This window comes from Notolepis coatsorum, assembly GCF_963971535.1.
Source record: "Notolepis coatsorum genome assembly, chromosome: 3".
NCBI classification, from domain to species: Eukaryota; Metazoa; Chordata; class Actinopteri; order Aulopiformes; family Paralepididae; genus Notolepis; species Notolepis coatsorum.
Genome location: NC_140167.1, coordinates 62,498,083 through 62,511,304, shown reverse-complemented (window position 1 = coordinate 62,511,304; position 13,222 = coordinate 62,498,083). Strand labels below are relative to the sequence as shown.

At 43.0% G+C, this 13,222-nt stretch overlaps 1 protein-coding gene across 1 annotated transcript in view; it reads right to left on the bottom strand.

The window, feature by feature from the left end:
- The window catches only part of ano8b (anoctamin 8b), a gene marked incomplete at its 5' end in the record, with an annotated part of 202,263 nt that overhangs the window by 20,303 nt on the left and 168,738 nt on the right, over positions 1 to 13,222 (bottom strand). The window contains one exon of the mRNA XM_084310479.1: positions 12,682 to 13,068. Within this exon, the coding sequence (XP_084166605.1) occupies positions 12,682 to 13,068 (387 nt within the window). The remainder of the gene's footprint in view (positions 1 to 12,681; positions 13,069 to 13,222) is intronic.

Genomic DNA, 13,222 nt, shown 5'->3' with positions numbered 1-13,222 from the left:
CTCAGGAATTGTCAACCCTAATTAAAGACAGAAAAGCTGCATGGAGTGCAGTGAATATAAAAAAAATTAAATCATCATCTAATTCTTTACCTTCTCATATCAAAGTATGATCTCTGAGCAGAGTGCAATTTGTGTCGCCTTCAATAGGCATTTTGCAGAGGCTGGTAATTTATTTGATAGGAACTATAAGTATAATGGACCAAAGGTGTGCAGAAATGTTCAGTTTTGGGTCCTGTCCTTTTTACGATTTACATTAATGATATTGTTTCTTCTTTGTACGGATGTCATGCCCATTTGTATGCTGATGATACAATTGTGTACTCTATTGCTTATTCTGTACAGTTGGCCACTGAGAAATTGCAACTTTCTTTGTATGCTCTTCAGGGTGCCCTTGTTAATCTTAAATGAGTTATTAATGCTAGTAAGACCAAATGTATACATGTTGTTTTCTAGAGCCAGACATATTAACTTTGATAATGTGCAGATATCTACTGTCAGTGGCTCTTGTATAGAGAGTCACTGAGTATAAATATCTTGGCCTGTGGCTTGACGAGGAAATTTACATTTAAGTTCCATGTGGATAATCTTGCCTCTAAACTGTGACAGAAAATTGGTTTCCTGTACAGAAACAGATCCAATTTTCCTCTATTTAGTAGAAAAATAATTGTTGAATCAGTCTTCTTATCAGTTTTGGACTATGGTGATGTAATTTATAGGCATGCTGCGGTATCAACTCTTAAACCTCTGGATTCTGCATACTGTATCACTCAGCTCTTACTTTATTACTGATGACAGATATGATACTCACCATTGTGTCCTGTATGATAGGGTGGGTTGGCCTTCTCTTGCAGAAAGGCGCAACAAACATTTTATTTATTTTTAAAGCCCTTATTGGTGAACAACCTGTTTAAATATCTCTTCACTGTTAGATTGGAATATTGGAACCTATTCAACTCAATCAAATGACTGGATGGTTTTTAGGGTCTCTCAAGTTTGTTCTGATCTAGGGAAGTCAGCTTTTTCCTTTGATGCCTCTAACTCTTGGAATGTCCTTCAACTCTCCCTGAACTTGGAGGTTCTCCCTTCTCTTGGTATGTTTAAAGGGGAACTATCTTATAAATGGCCTTTTTGAGTGTTTAGCATTGTTTCCTAGCTATGTGAACTTATATTAATATGATCTATGTCTCAAAATTCTCATATTGGCGCATTCTTCCAATTCTCCTCTCACAATATTCACCCTCACTGAACTGAGTCGTTTGAAAATGTGCCTATATGTGATGTCATATAGTCACCGCTGCATGTTAATGTTGAGATAGACGACGACGCTCCGCAGTGGTTTAGGTGCCGCCCTGCAGCCCAGGCTCAAAACAGCTCGAAATCTTGAGGTAGAAAAATGCTGTTTTTGAGGACTTGATTAGAAATACAAAACAATGAATAAAAAAAATATATATATTACAGAGGTGTTCCATAGACTCACAGGAATTGTGTAAAAGTGCCCAAATAGTGAAAGAAATAGTAAAATAGTTCCCCTTTAAACTAGAAAATTAATGCTTTAACTTGAGATTAATTTAAATGATTTAAACTAAAGCATTAAAATAAATTAATCTAGATTAATCTATGGAGTGAAAAATCTTCAATCTTAGCGCCGCAGATATAAGAAAGAGGTCTAGCTGAGTCAATGTTGATGGTTTTGTTGAACATTTGTATTTCACAGGAGAGAAACTGTATTCAAAGAAAGCTATTAAAATAGTCTTTGAAGGCGGTTAGGTGGCCGAGCGGAGATTGCGTTCGTCACCAACCCCGGAGCTGTGACAGCTCCGGGGTTGTCACCAGCTTGGCTGGCCGTCCACACTAATACAATTGGCTGTATTAGAGGGTGGGAGAAGCTGGCGGGGTGGGTCCGGGTCGTTGTAAACAGCGACTCCTACAGTTCGGTCGGGGCGCCTGCTAAGCGCGGATAGGACCTGAGGGGGATAGTGTGATCCTCCCACACGCTACGCCCTCTCAGGGAGGATCCGCGCTGCCAGGTGAAAAGAAGCGGTGATTGGCTGGTTGTGTGTCGGAGGTAGCACGTGGTAGCCTCCACTCTCCCAGATGATCTGACTGTGGGGGGTAAGTGCGCGCAGCGACCAGGAAGGGATTGGGAATTGGCATACGACTAACATTGGGATGGGAGAAAATCGGAGGAAAATGGAGGGGGAAAAAGATCAAAAAAAAAAAAAAAAAAATAGTCTTTGAATCTAAATATACTTTCTTTGTCTTGATTTTACATTAATTCCATGATTTTACTCAAGTAAATATCAATATTACAAGCTTCGGTCTTAGAGTTGAAAAATGCTAATTGTGAGATTAATTCGTAAAAAGAAGAATTATTTATTGACAGCACTAGTTTAAACGAATGATTTCAGACCATTGTGTAACCTGAAACTGTTTTAGCTGATTAAAAAAAATATTTTAAAACGTTTTTTAAATGTGTACTCTTTTGTGTAAAATTGTCTGTGAATATTGCTTTTATTATGTACTGTTTACATTTGTACAATCGTCGTTTCTGTAAATGAGGGAAACCTCAGAAGCTTACGATTTTAAATAAAGGTTGAAATGAAAATAAATGATTGGATAAATGACATGCTGGTGCTCTAGTGCGACATCTAGTGGCTGAATGTTATCTATAGAAGTGGGAAATATAATCCCACTTCCCACCTCCGATGATGTACTTTCTTCCTATTGGTCGTCAACAATGGACTGAGGGCTGACATCACGGACACTCTCCGTTTTGAGGCTATCTTTGGTCAATATTCAAATCAAGTCCCTCCCAGCATCCAGTCCAGCCCAAACAGCCTTTTTCATTCAGCAATACATCAAAACACAGAAGCAACACACAACTGTAATGCAGTGGCGTCGCGTGGGTAAAATAACAGAGGATGCAAAAAAAAATTATATATTTATTTTTATTAAACATTTTAATTAATATTTAAGCCAAATAATATTGTGACTAAATAAAAATGCACACTAAATAAAAATACACATTTCAAGTGTAAACAATAGATACAGTTATAGCTACTATAGTCCATGGGTCAGACCAGATATCGGCAGTGTTGTGCTAGTTACTGAAAAATTGTAATTAAATTACTTTACTAGTTACTTACACCCAAAAGTAATGCATGACTGTGAAAAGTAACTATTTAGTTACTTTTTTTTTTTTTTTTTTTTTTATGTATTTGATCTAATCCGCTCTTTATCCGCACGCTTCCTCTGACACGTGCGGCGACAGCCAGTGACTCTTTTTTCACCTGGCAGCGAGGACTCTCATTGGTGAAGTGTAACGTGTGGGAGGTCACGCTACCTTCATCAAGTCCTGCCTCCGCTGAGCAAGCGCCCAGACCTGACCTGTAGGCGTCGCTGTCCACAACGGCAGTTTCCCACCCACGGCTTCCCTCCCCCTAACCCAGCCAAACAAGTTAGTATGACAATCAGCCCAAGCCAAGGCAATGCTGACTCCGGGAGTCGAGACCGCAGCCTCTTGCATTGGTGACGAGCGCAATCTCCGCTACGCCACCTGACCGCCCACTATTTAGTTACTTTAAAAAATATATATTTAATTGCTCCCATTAATGCCCTTACAGATTCTTACAGTCAAAATCTGTCGATCAACTTGACAGTTTCCATTCATTTGCATTCACATCACTGAACTCTGCTAAGCAATGTGTTCTACTATACAAACACAAAGAATGGGTACAATACAGTATGGCTCAATACAAACAACTGCTAAGAGGATGCAGACCAGAAAAATACTTTAGTCTTGTTTACATAAGGTGAATGATGAATTCTAGTTTTCCTCTCTCTCTCTCTTGCTCTCTGTCTCTCATTCTCCCCCTCTTTCCTTCCTCCCTCCCATTATAAGCGTCTTGCAATGTTGGTTAAGATATGAAATACTTGCCAGTAGTGTACTGCATAGTGCATACAGACTGTAAACAAACATGCTCACAACGTGTCTCCGCAGTGCAATATGGCTTCCCCCCGAATCCCCGCCATTCAAGCTAACGTTAGCCGTTAGCTAGCCTAGGCTAACCCACCGGGTTACATGGAGGAGGGGAGCTAACGTTAGCCGTTAGTTAGCCTAGGCTAACCCACCGGGTTACATGGAGGGGAGCTAACGTTAGCCGTTAGCTAGCCTAGGCTAACCCACCGGGTTACATGGAGGAGGGAGCTAACGTTAGCCGTTAGCTAGCCTAGGCTAACCCACCAAAAATGAATATGTCAAGATATTGCTGACATGGTAGAACATACAGTATACAGTTATTAAAGTATGGCTCGGCGGCCCATCAAAACAAGCAGTCACCATGTACAGTATGGCTCGGCGGCCCGTCAAATAATAACACAGTATTACACTTACCTGGCCAATGTAATGCTTGTTGTATGCTTCATTGCGTCATTAATAAAGTTTTCAATCAATCAATCAAACAATGCCGTTTGTTTAGACATTCACAAGACACGCATAACATTACAACATAATGTTAGCTAGCAAGCAAGTCGACAATATCTCCTTCCATGATTGCAACGCTATCTACAGTACTAGAGAATTTGAAAGTGCCCGCGAGGCGTTGACGTTTTGTCACGTTTAGCTTTTAATGTGATTTGATTGGCCGGGGGGGGGGGGGGGGGGGGATGAAGCAAAATTAGAATATATTCCCCCTTACCTAGAACCGAGCTGGGCCGTGTTAAGGTTTAGGAGCTAAGCCCAACCCAGCTAGAATCTTTTATAAAAGAAAGGTTGAGATCCAAGGCAGCTCTACACATTTTTAAAAAGCCTTTATTTGTTGGCTTACATTATTTAGAAAAATATTAAAAAAAACCGACATGTTTCGGCCTACATGGCCTTCTTCAGGGTGTTGTAGCTGTGACAAGACAATACTGTGACTAAATAAAGAAAAAAGGAAAAAACAACTAAACTCAGGGAGTGACTAATTACAATGGGGGACAGCTGGTCCCAAATGAATGAAGGCAAAGCAACATTCTCAACTTGAGTTGAAGGAATATACAATAATACTAGTTCAAGTTTCTTTAATAGTTGTCATACAGAAGTACAGAATACTTTCATACAAAATGCTTCTTACTGTTACGCTCCAGAGACTGTGCTAGACAAGATAGTATCAAATAACATAGTATAGCATGTAATTTAGAAGTAGAAAATGAGGTCACAGTGTTCAGTATAGACATATGTACAATGTTCGATGCAGAATAGACGTAACTGAGTTACCATATAATATACAATACTATGCAGTGTACTAATGTACAGTCCTATATAGTGCAAAGCAGAAATGGGATGAGGTACAATTTAGGTACAATTTACAGTAAGGTGTACGAGTTGTAGTGCAATCCTTCATCAATAAATATAAAGTGTGGGGAGTGGGTGCTACAGTGTGTTTGTTTAAAGTGGGTGTGTGCTATAAAGTGTGTGGAGTGGGTGCTACAGTGTGTTTGTTTAAAGTGAGTGTGTGCGTGTGGATGTGTGTGCTATGTGCGTTTGATGGTTGTTGTTGTGTAGTGTTCATTGTTCGTTTAGCAGCCTGATGGCCTGGGGATAGAAGCTTCTTCTGAGTCTTTCTGTGCTCGCCTTGAGACTCCGGTATCGCTTGCCTGACCGCAGCAGTTCAAAGAGGCAGTTGTTCGGGTGACTGGAGTCTTTAATGATTCTCTTAGCCTTGCCCCTGCAACGCTTGTTGTAAATGTTCTGGAGGGTGGGGAGCCCCCCTCCAATTGTGCGTTCGGCTGAACGTGTCACTCTTTGTAGTCTGCTTCGGTCTTGTGCAGTGCTATTCCCAAACCAGGAGGTGATGTTGCCAGTCAGGATGCTCTCTATTGTACATGAGTAGAAGTTCTTAAGGATCTTCTGACTGACTTGGAACTTCCTTAGGCGCCTGAGGAAGTAGAGGCGTTGTCGTGCCTTCTTCACAACACTGTCAATGTGTGTGGTCCATGTCAAGTCCTCGGATATGTAGGCTCCGAGGTACTTAAAGCTGTTGACTCTCTCAACCGGTGCCCCGTCGATGCTGAGGGGGCTGTAGTCCTTGACCCCCGACCTCCTGAAGTCCACAATCATCTCCTTTGTTTTGCTGACGTTCAGGGAGAGGCTGTTTTCCTGGCACCATCCCGCCAGGACCTTGACCTCTTCCAGGTAGGCCCTCTCGTCGTTGGCAGAGATCAGGCCCACCACCACTGTGTCGTCAGCAAATTTGATGATTGTATTGCTACTCCGCTGAGCCACACAGTCGTGTGTGTACAGGGAGTAGAGGAGGGGACTCAGAACACAGCCCTGGGGGGCCCCTATGTTGAGGGTGATGGATGAGGAGGTGCAGTTGCCTGCTCTCACCACCTGGGGTCTGCCCGTCAGGAAGTCCAAGACCCACTGGCAGAGGTCATAGTTCAAGCCCAGGTCCCTGAGCTTGGCTATGAGTATGGAGGGGACTATGGTATTGAATGCCGAGCTGTAGTCGATGAATAGCATTCTCACATAGTTCCCCTGCCTCTTGTCCAGGTGTGATGCTGCTGTGTGCAGCACATGGGCTATGGCGTCCTCCGTGGACCTGTTGGGGCGGTATGCAAATTGCAGGGGGTCCATGTTGATGGGGAGGGAGGAGCAGATGTAGCCCTTTACTAGCTTCTCAAAGCACTTCATGGCTATGGAGGTGAGAGCTACAGGGCGGTAGTCGTTGAGGCAAGCAGGCTTGGATTTTTTGGGTACAGGGATAATAGTGGACTTCTTCAGGCAGGTGGGGATGACAGCCTGTTCTAAGGACAGGTTAAATATGTCAGTGAATACCGGGGCCAGTTGGTCGGCACAGACTTTTAGGACGCGGCCAGGGATGCCATTGCCGTGGCTTGTGGGCTGGTGTTGTTATTACCAGCATCAAACCTCGCATAGAAGGTATTGAGGTCATTTGCTAAGGAGATGTCACTGTTCAGTTTGAGGGAGGCGCCTTTGTAGTCTGTCATCGTTTTGAGCCCCTGCCACATAGCTCTAGAGTCAGCCTGTTCAAACTGGAGTTCAATTTTATCCTTGTAGCGCCGTTTGGCCTCTGTCACTGTCCTCCTTACGTTGTATCGCGCCACCTTGTGGTCATTCATGTTGCCTGCCACTAGGCCGTCGTTGTATGCTTTGGTGCGCGCTCTCAGAGCTTCACGGACGGATTTGTCTACCCAGGGTTTTTGATTTGGGTAAACTCTCATTGTGGTAGTGGGGATTGTTTCTTCCACCAAAGTACGAACATAGTCCAGCACTGTCTCCGTGTAGACATGAATGTTATCTGTGTCGCGGAACACGCTCCAGTCTGTGCAGTCAAACGCAGCCTGGAGCGTCTCCTCTGACGTCAAATCCCATTTCTGCACCTCTCGCGAGACTACAGGAGTGCTTTTGATTCTCTGTTTGTACTTTGGTGAAAGGAAAATGGACGCGTGATCTGACTTACCAAAGCCACTAGCAGAATGAGCCTTGTAGCCACCCTTGAATTGCGTGTAACAGTGATCTAGGATGTTACCGCCTCTGGTGTTACAAGTCACATGCTGATAGAAGTCAGGTAAGACCTTTCTCAGATTGGCGCTATTGAAATCACCCACCACTATGATGGCGGCGTTAACGTTCGCTGCCTGGAGTTTGTTTACCTCGTCGTGGAGCCTGGAGAGCGGGGCACTATTGCTGGCTTGCGGTGGAATATACACTCCGACCAGGACGATCGCCGTTAACTCCCTCGGGAGGAAGAAAGGACGACACTTGATGGTTATATATTCCAGGTCTGGGCAGCAGTGGTTCGATAATTCCTTCACGTTAGCTGGATCGCTCCAATTGTTGTTAAACATGAAGGCAATACCTCCTCCACGCTGTTTGCCGGACAATGCTGATCTGTCCTTGCGATGGATGAAGAAGTGATCGGCCGGTTGTATGGCGTGGTCTGGGACGTCCGGCGTCAACCACGTCTCGGTGAAGCAGAGAACGTTATAGTCTCTAACGTCTCTTTGGTATTGAATCCTTGCTCGGATGTCGTCCAGTTTATTGTCAATTGATTGTACATTGGCTAGCAATATACTGGAAATAGAAATAAACAAATTTGTATATTATATATGTATATATACACACACACACTCAAAATATTATAACAACATAAGGAAATGAGTCAAAACAAACATAGAATAGATCAATAATAATATAAAAAATTATCAAAAACAACAATGTAAGAGCATTGAGTAATGCAAGAGAAAAAATACTACTATATAATGTAATCTACTTAGTGACAACATGTCCATAGAGTCATTTAAACCTGCAAAGAGGTGGCCTGTAGTCTACCAAAATACAATAAATAACAATGTATAAATACAATAAATAAATAAAGTGTTCTACTGGCCTATAAAAATGATACCATGTCTATGGAATCATTTAAACCTGGGAGTGAGGTGGCCTGTAGTCTATCGATCCAGCGACTTTCTTTCTGGTTTAGAATTCTTTGTCTATTTCCTCCTCTAGACGTGAGTGGAACACTGTCAATTCCGATAGCTGTAAATAAAACAGAGGTACTATGGTGAACTTCATGAATATGTTTAGCCATTGCATAATCCATGTTGTTAGTTTTGATAGCATATTTATGATCTGCCAGTCGATCAAGTAGGCGGCGTTTCGTACGACCAACATAAAAAGAGTCATATTTGGAACAAGACAGTATATAAATAACATGTGTCGTTTGACAATTAATAAAGCTGTTAGAAGTATATGTCTGTTTTGTAACTGGGTGGGTAAAACCTTTTGATCTTACCACCACATCGCATTGTTCGCAGTGACCACATCTATACGTTCCTATAGGAGGCTTTGGTAACCATGTAGATTTAACATCTGCCGGTAGATGGCTTCGTACTAATTTATCTCCGAGATTGGGAGCTCTCCTAAATGTACAGAGGGGCGGGTCAGGGAATATGTTAGACAGGGCCTCATCACATTGGATCAAGCTCCAATTCTTTTTAATTATATTGTGAACAGCAAGGGCCTTAGTACTATAAGTGGTAGAGAAAAACACCCTATCGGTTTTCTCTTTTAGTGTCTTTCTTTTTAAGAGGGAGTCGCGTTCTACAGTAGCGGCTTCAGATCAGTGGTGGCTGGTCAATGGGGGCGCTAGAGCGCCGCCCTCCCTGGTTAACCCTGGTTATTTTTTTTTATAGCCCTATAAATAATATAAACATGTTTAAAATGAATAATATTTACTAATTTTAAGTATGTTTGTGTTTCAAATGCACAATATAACGTTAATATATCAAATATAAATAATTTTTTCATGAACAGGAAGTGACTGTCTTATAGAGAATACGTTCCGTAGCCGTATTTCTCTCGGGCTCGCCGTAGCCGCATTTCTCTCGGGCTAGACGCAATAGCGCTTACAGTGGGCGTGCACGCCATGCACTGGTTTCATCGCTGTATCCGTCGCAGCCAATCAGTGCGTAACGCGCTGTGCGTTGAAATATGATGTATTATGATGGAAGCCGGGCGCGTTTTAAAGCAAACTATTATCATCTAAGCAAGCAGCGCCAGTATTTTCCGTAGCTGTTTTAAGAGTATTATGTGTATAGCCACGTTCTCTAAAGCGATCATACATTTCTCCGCTCTTTTCTCTAAAATCAGCCTCACTGTCACAGATTCTACGTACTCTTTTAAATTGGCCGTAGGGAACATTGTTGATCAAAGTAGAGGGATGGAAGCTCTCTGCATGTAAAATTGTATTTTTATGCGTTAACTTCCTGTACAATGACGTATGTAGGTCACCATTCAAATCTTTAGTGATTTCTAAGTCCAGAAAATGGATCTTATCAGGACTAAAATCTAGAGACAGTTTTATATTTGGGTTAGTGTTGTTCAAATAACTATGAAATGCTTTCAATTCATCAATAGTGCCTTTCCACCACATAATGATGTCATCTATATATTTGGCCCACCAGATGATCTTATCTTTAAATACGTTTTGAGTGTTGAACACATAGTCCTCCTCCCATTTTCCCATAAACAAGCCTGCATATGAAGGGCTAAAACATGCACCCATAGCACAGCCTTTTACCTGTCGATACATTTTGTCCTGAAATAAAAACACATTGTTAAGTAAAGTAAATTTAGGTAGTTCGACCAAAAAATCTGTAGGGGGGTCCTGTGAGTCAGTACGAGTATCTAAAAAAATTCTCATGGCTGTCATGCCTTATTGGCTAATAATTAAGCAATAGGACAAATAAACAAAACAAAAAACGGCCTAGCGTCCAAAACGCCTCCAAATGTCAATCAAAATAATGGTACCAGGCTGGCAGACTGTCAGTCAGTCAGTATGGGCTGCCTCAGTCAGTGACAGTGTTAGAGGGAATGGGCGCAGTTTCGCTTGTTCGGTTAATTTCTCCAGGAGGGAGAACATTATTATAACATAGAGATGAAAAATAATGATTTTTTTTATTATTGTTAAACTATAAAAAAAAAAATTAAAAAAAATATTTTATATTTTTTTACTGTTTATATTTTTGGGGAAGCTTGGCTTCCCTTGGCTTCCATGAATATTCGCCACTGCTGTAATGCCATTACATGGTGACTTTAAACCAGATCAGGTGCTTTACTAAACAAAAAATTTGGATTTTAATTTGATGTGGATTATAAACCAATTATATAATCCAATTACAAAATTTCTTCATTTAAGACTCAATCAATAGTTTTCTCCCCTTGGTATTTAGAATATACATTCATACATACATATAATACATTAATTGAGGTTTCAACTGTAATTGCTATGTATCCAATAATGGATTATGTTCCTTTAACCTGTGACGTATAATACAATGGATATTCTTTTATTGTTTTTCACACTGCACATTCCTAGCCCAGGGTTTTCCTTCAGGGCTTGCCCTTGGCTAATCATAGCCCCTTTCCACACTGAAACAGTTAGCCCCAGGCCAGGAGTACAGCAGGAGCTACTAGCAAATTATCAAGTTAGCCCTGAGTTAGTCAAGGTTAGTTAGGTTGTACTTTATTATCCTTGTGGGGGGACATTCGTCCTCTGCATGCAACCTCTCCTAACGACTGAGAACAGCAGTGGGCAGCCACAGTGCCGCGCCCAGGGACCAACTCCAGTTAGAATACCAGTACCTTGCTCAAGGGCAATAGCAGGAGCACACCGAGCATGCGTGTCTTTTGGTTAGCCCACTTTAGCAAGTGCCGATATGAAACTTCATAACATTGTGGACTCTTAAAGATAAAGATGTTCATACTGGGTAAGAAATTAAATAAAAAACACCCGTGGAGACTTTTAGCCTTCATCTTATTTTCATACCAGCGCTCATATTCCTATGCTTTTTTGTTCTTAGTTCTATTTAATTTTGATTTTTAAATGTTCTTATGTACTTTAGATACTATTGCTACGATGTATGTATGTGTTTCATTACATGTATAGGTATATACATACATACCAATTATTCGCTTGTTCTATTCTCCATCCATCTATCATCCATAGCATATGTGACCAGGCACAGACTCTGGGTCCTTTTAGGAGGGTCTTACATTTTTTTTTATCACCATCCTGTTGGGGAATCCCCTTTGAACTGCCCATCTGAGGTTTCTCTCCTCCACGCCGCCTGTGGTGTCCCCCCCCCTATTGCTAGGTTTTAGTAAGTCATTCCTCATCTTCATTGGGGAAAGTTGCATTATGTGGATTTTATGGTGTTTTTTGTTCTGGATCTATTGTGATGTTTCTTCTTGACTTGTAAAGCCAATGGGGAAAATTTCATGTGATTTCTGGCTATACAAATAAATTTGATTTGATTTGATTCGGAGTGTGATGGACTTTTGACACCCGAGCAGGTGGCGTGAAGTCTCACCTCGTACGTCTGCATGCAGCTCTCTATCAGGTGGCGTGAAGTCTCACCTCGTACGTCTGCATGCAGCTCTCCATCAGGTGGCGTGAAGTCTCACCTCGTACGTCTGCATGCAGCTCTCTATCAGGTGGCGTGAAGTCTCACCTCGTACGTCTTCATGCAGCTCTCTATCAGGTGGCGTGAAGTCTCACCTCGTACGTCTGCATGCAGCTCTCTATCAGGTGGCGTGAAGTCTCACCTCGTACGTCTGCATGCAGCTCTCTATCAGGTGGCGTGAAGTCTCACCTCATACGTCTGCATGCAGCTCTCTATCAGGTGGCGTGAAGTCTCACCTCGTACGTCTGCATGCAGCTCTCTATCAGGTGGCGTGAAGTCTCACCTCGTACGTCTTCATGCAGCTCTCTATCAGGTGGCGTGAAGTCTCACCTCGTACGTCTGCATGCAGCTCTCTATCAGGTGGCGTGAAGTCTCACCTCGTACGTCTTCATGCAGCTCTCTATCAGGTGGCGTGAAGTCTCACCTCGTACGTCTGCATGCAGCTCTCTATCAGGTGGCGTGAAGTCTCACCTCGTACGTCTGCATGCAGCTCTCTCTATCAGGTGGCGTGAAGTCTCACCTCGTACGTCTGCATGCAGCTCTCTATCAGGTGGCGTGAAGTCTCACCTCGTACGTCTGCATGCAGCTCTCTATCAGGTGGCGTGAAGTCTCACCTCGTACGTCTGCATGCAGCTCTCTATCAGGTGGCGTGAAGTCTCACCTCGTACGTCTGCATGCAGCTCTCTATCAGGTGGCGTGAAGTCTCACCTCGTACGTCTGCATGCAGCTCTCCATCTCCGCTTGCGCCAGCGTGGTGCTCTCTCTCTCCTCAGGCGGGTCGATCCACGACCCCCTCTTGGTCTTGGGCTCCGGTCTCTCTAAGTTCCTCCCCCTTCTCCGGTGCCGTAGCGACGCGCTGCTCTCCAGCCCAGAGGGCGGCGGGCCGGCGGTGGGAGCGGAGGCAGCGGCGGCCGTCCCCTCGGCCGTCCCTGACCCACTTGTCTCCTTCGTCTCGGGGATGCCGTTGTCGTCGTCGTCGTCACACATCTCAAACACAGAGGCGGGGTCCATCCCCTTCTCTACCATAGTGGGGCTCCCCTCATCCATAAAACTGTCCTCCATTGGGTTGTCACTGCAGGCTCGCCTCCTATCCACCTTCATAATGATAATAATAATAATAATAATAATAATAATAATAATAATAATAATAATAATAATAATAATAATAGTAAAGAAAAGAAAATAATACAGAAAATAGGGTAACAAGAGACCATCCTCGTGGGGGGGGGGGGGGGGGGGGCTTCTCATT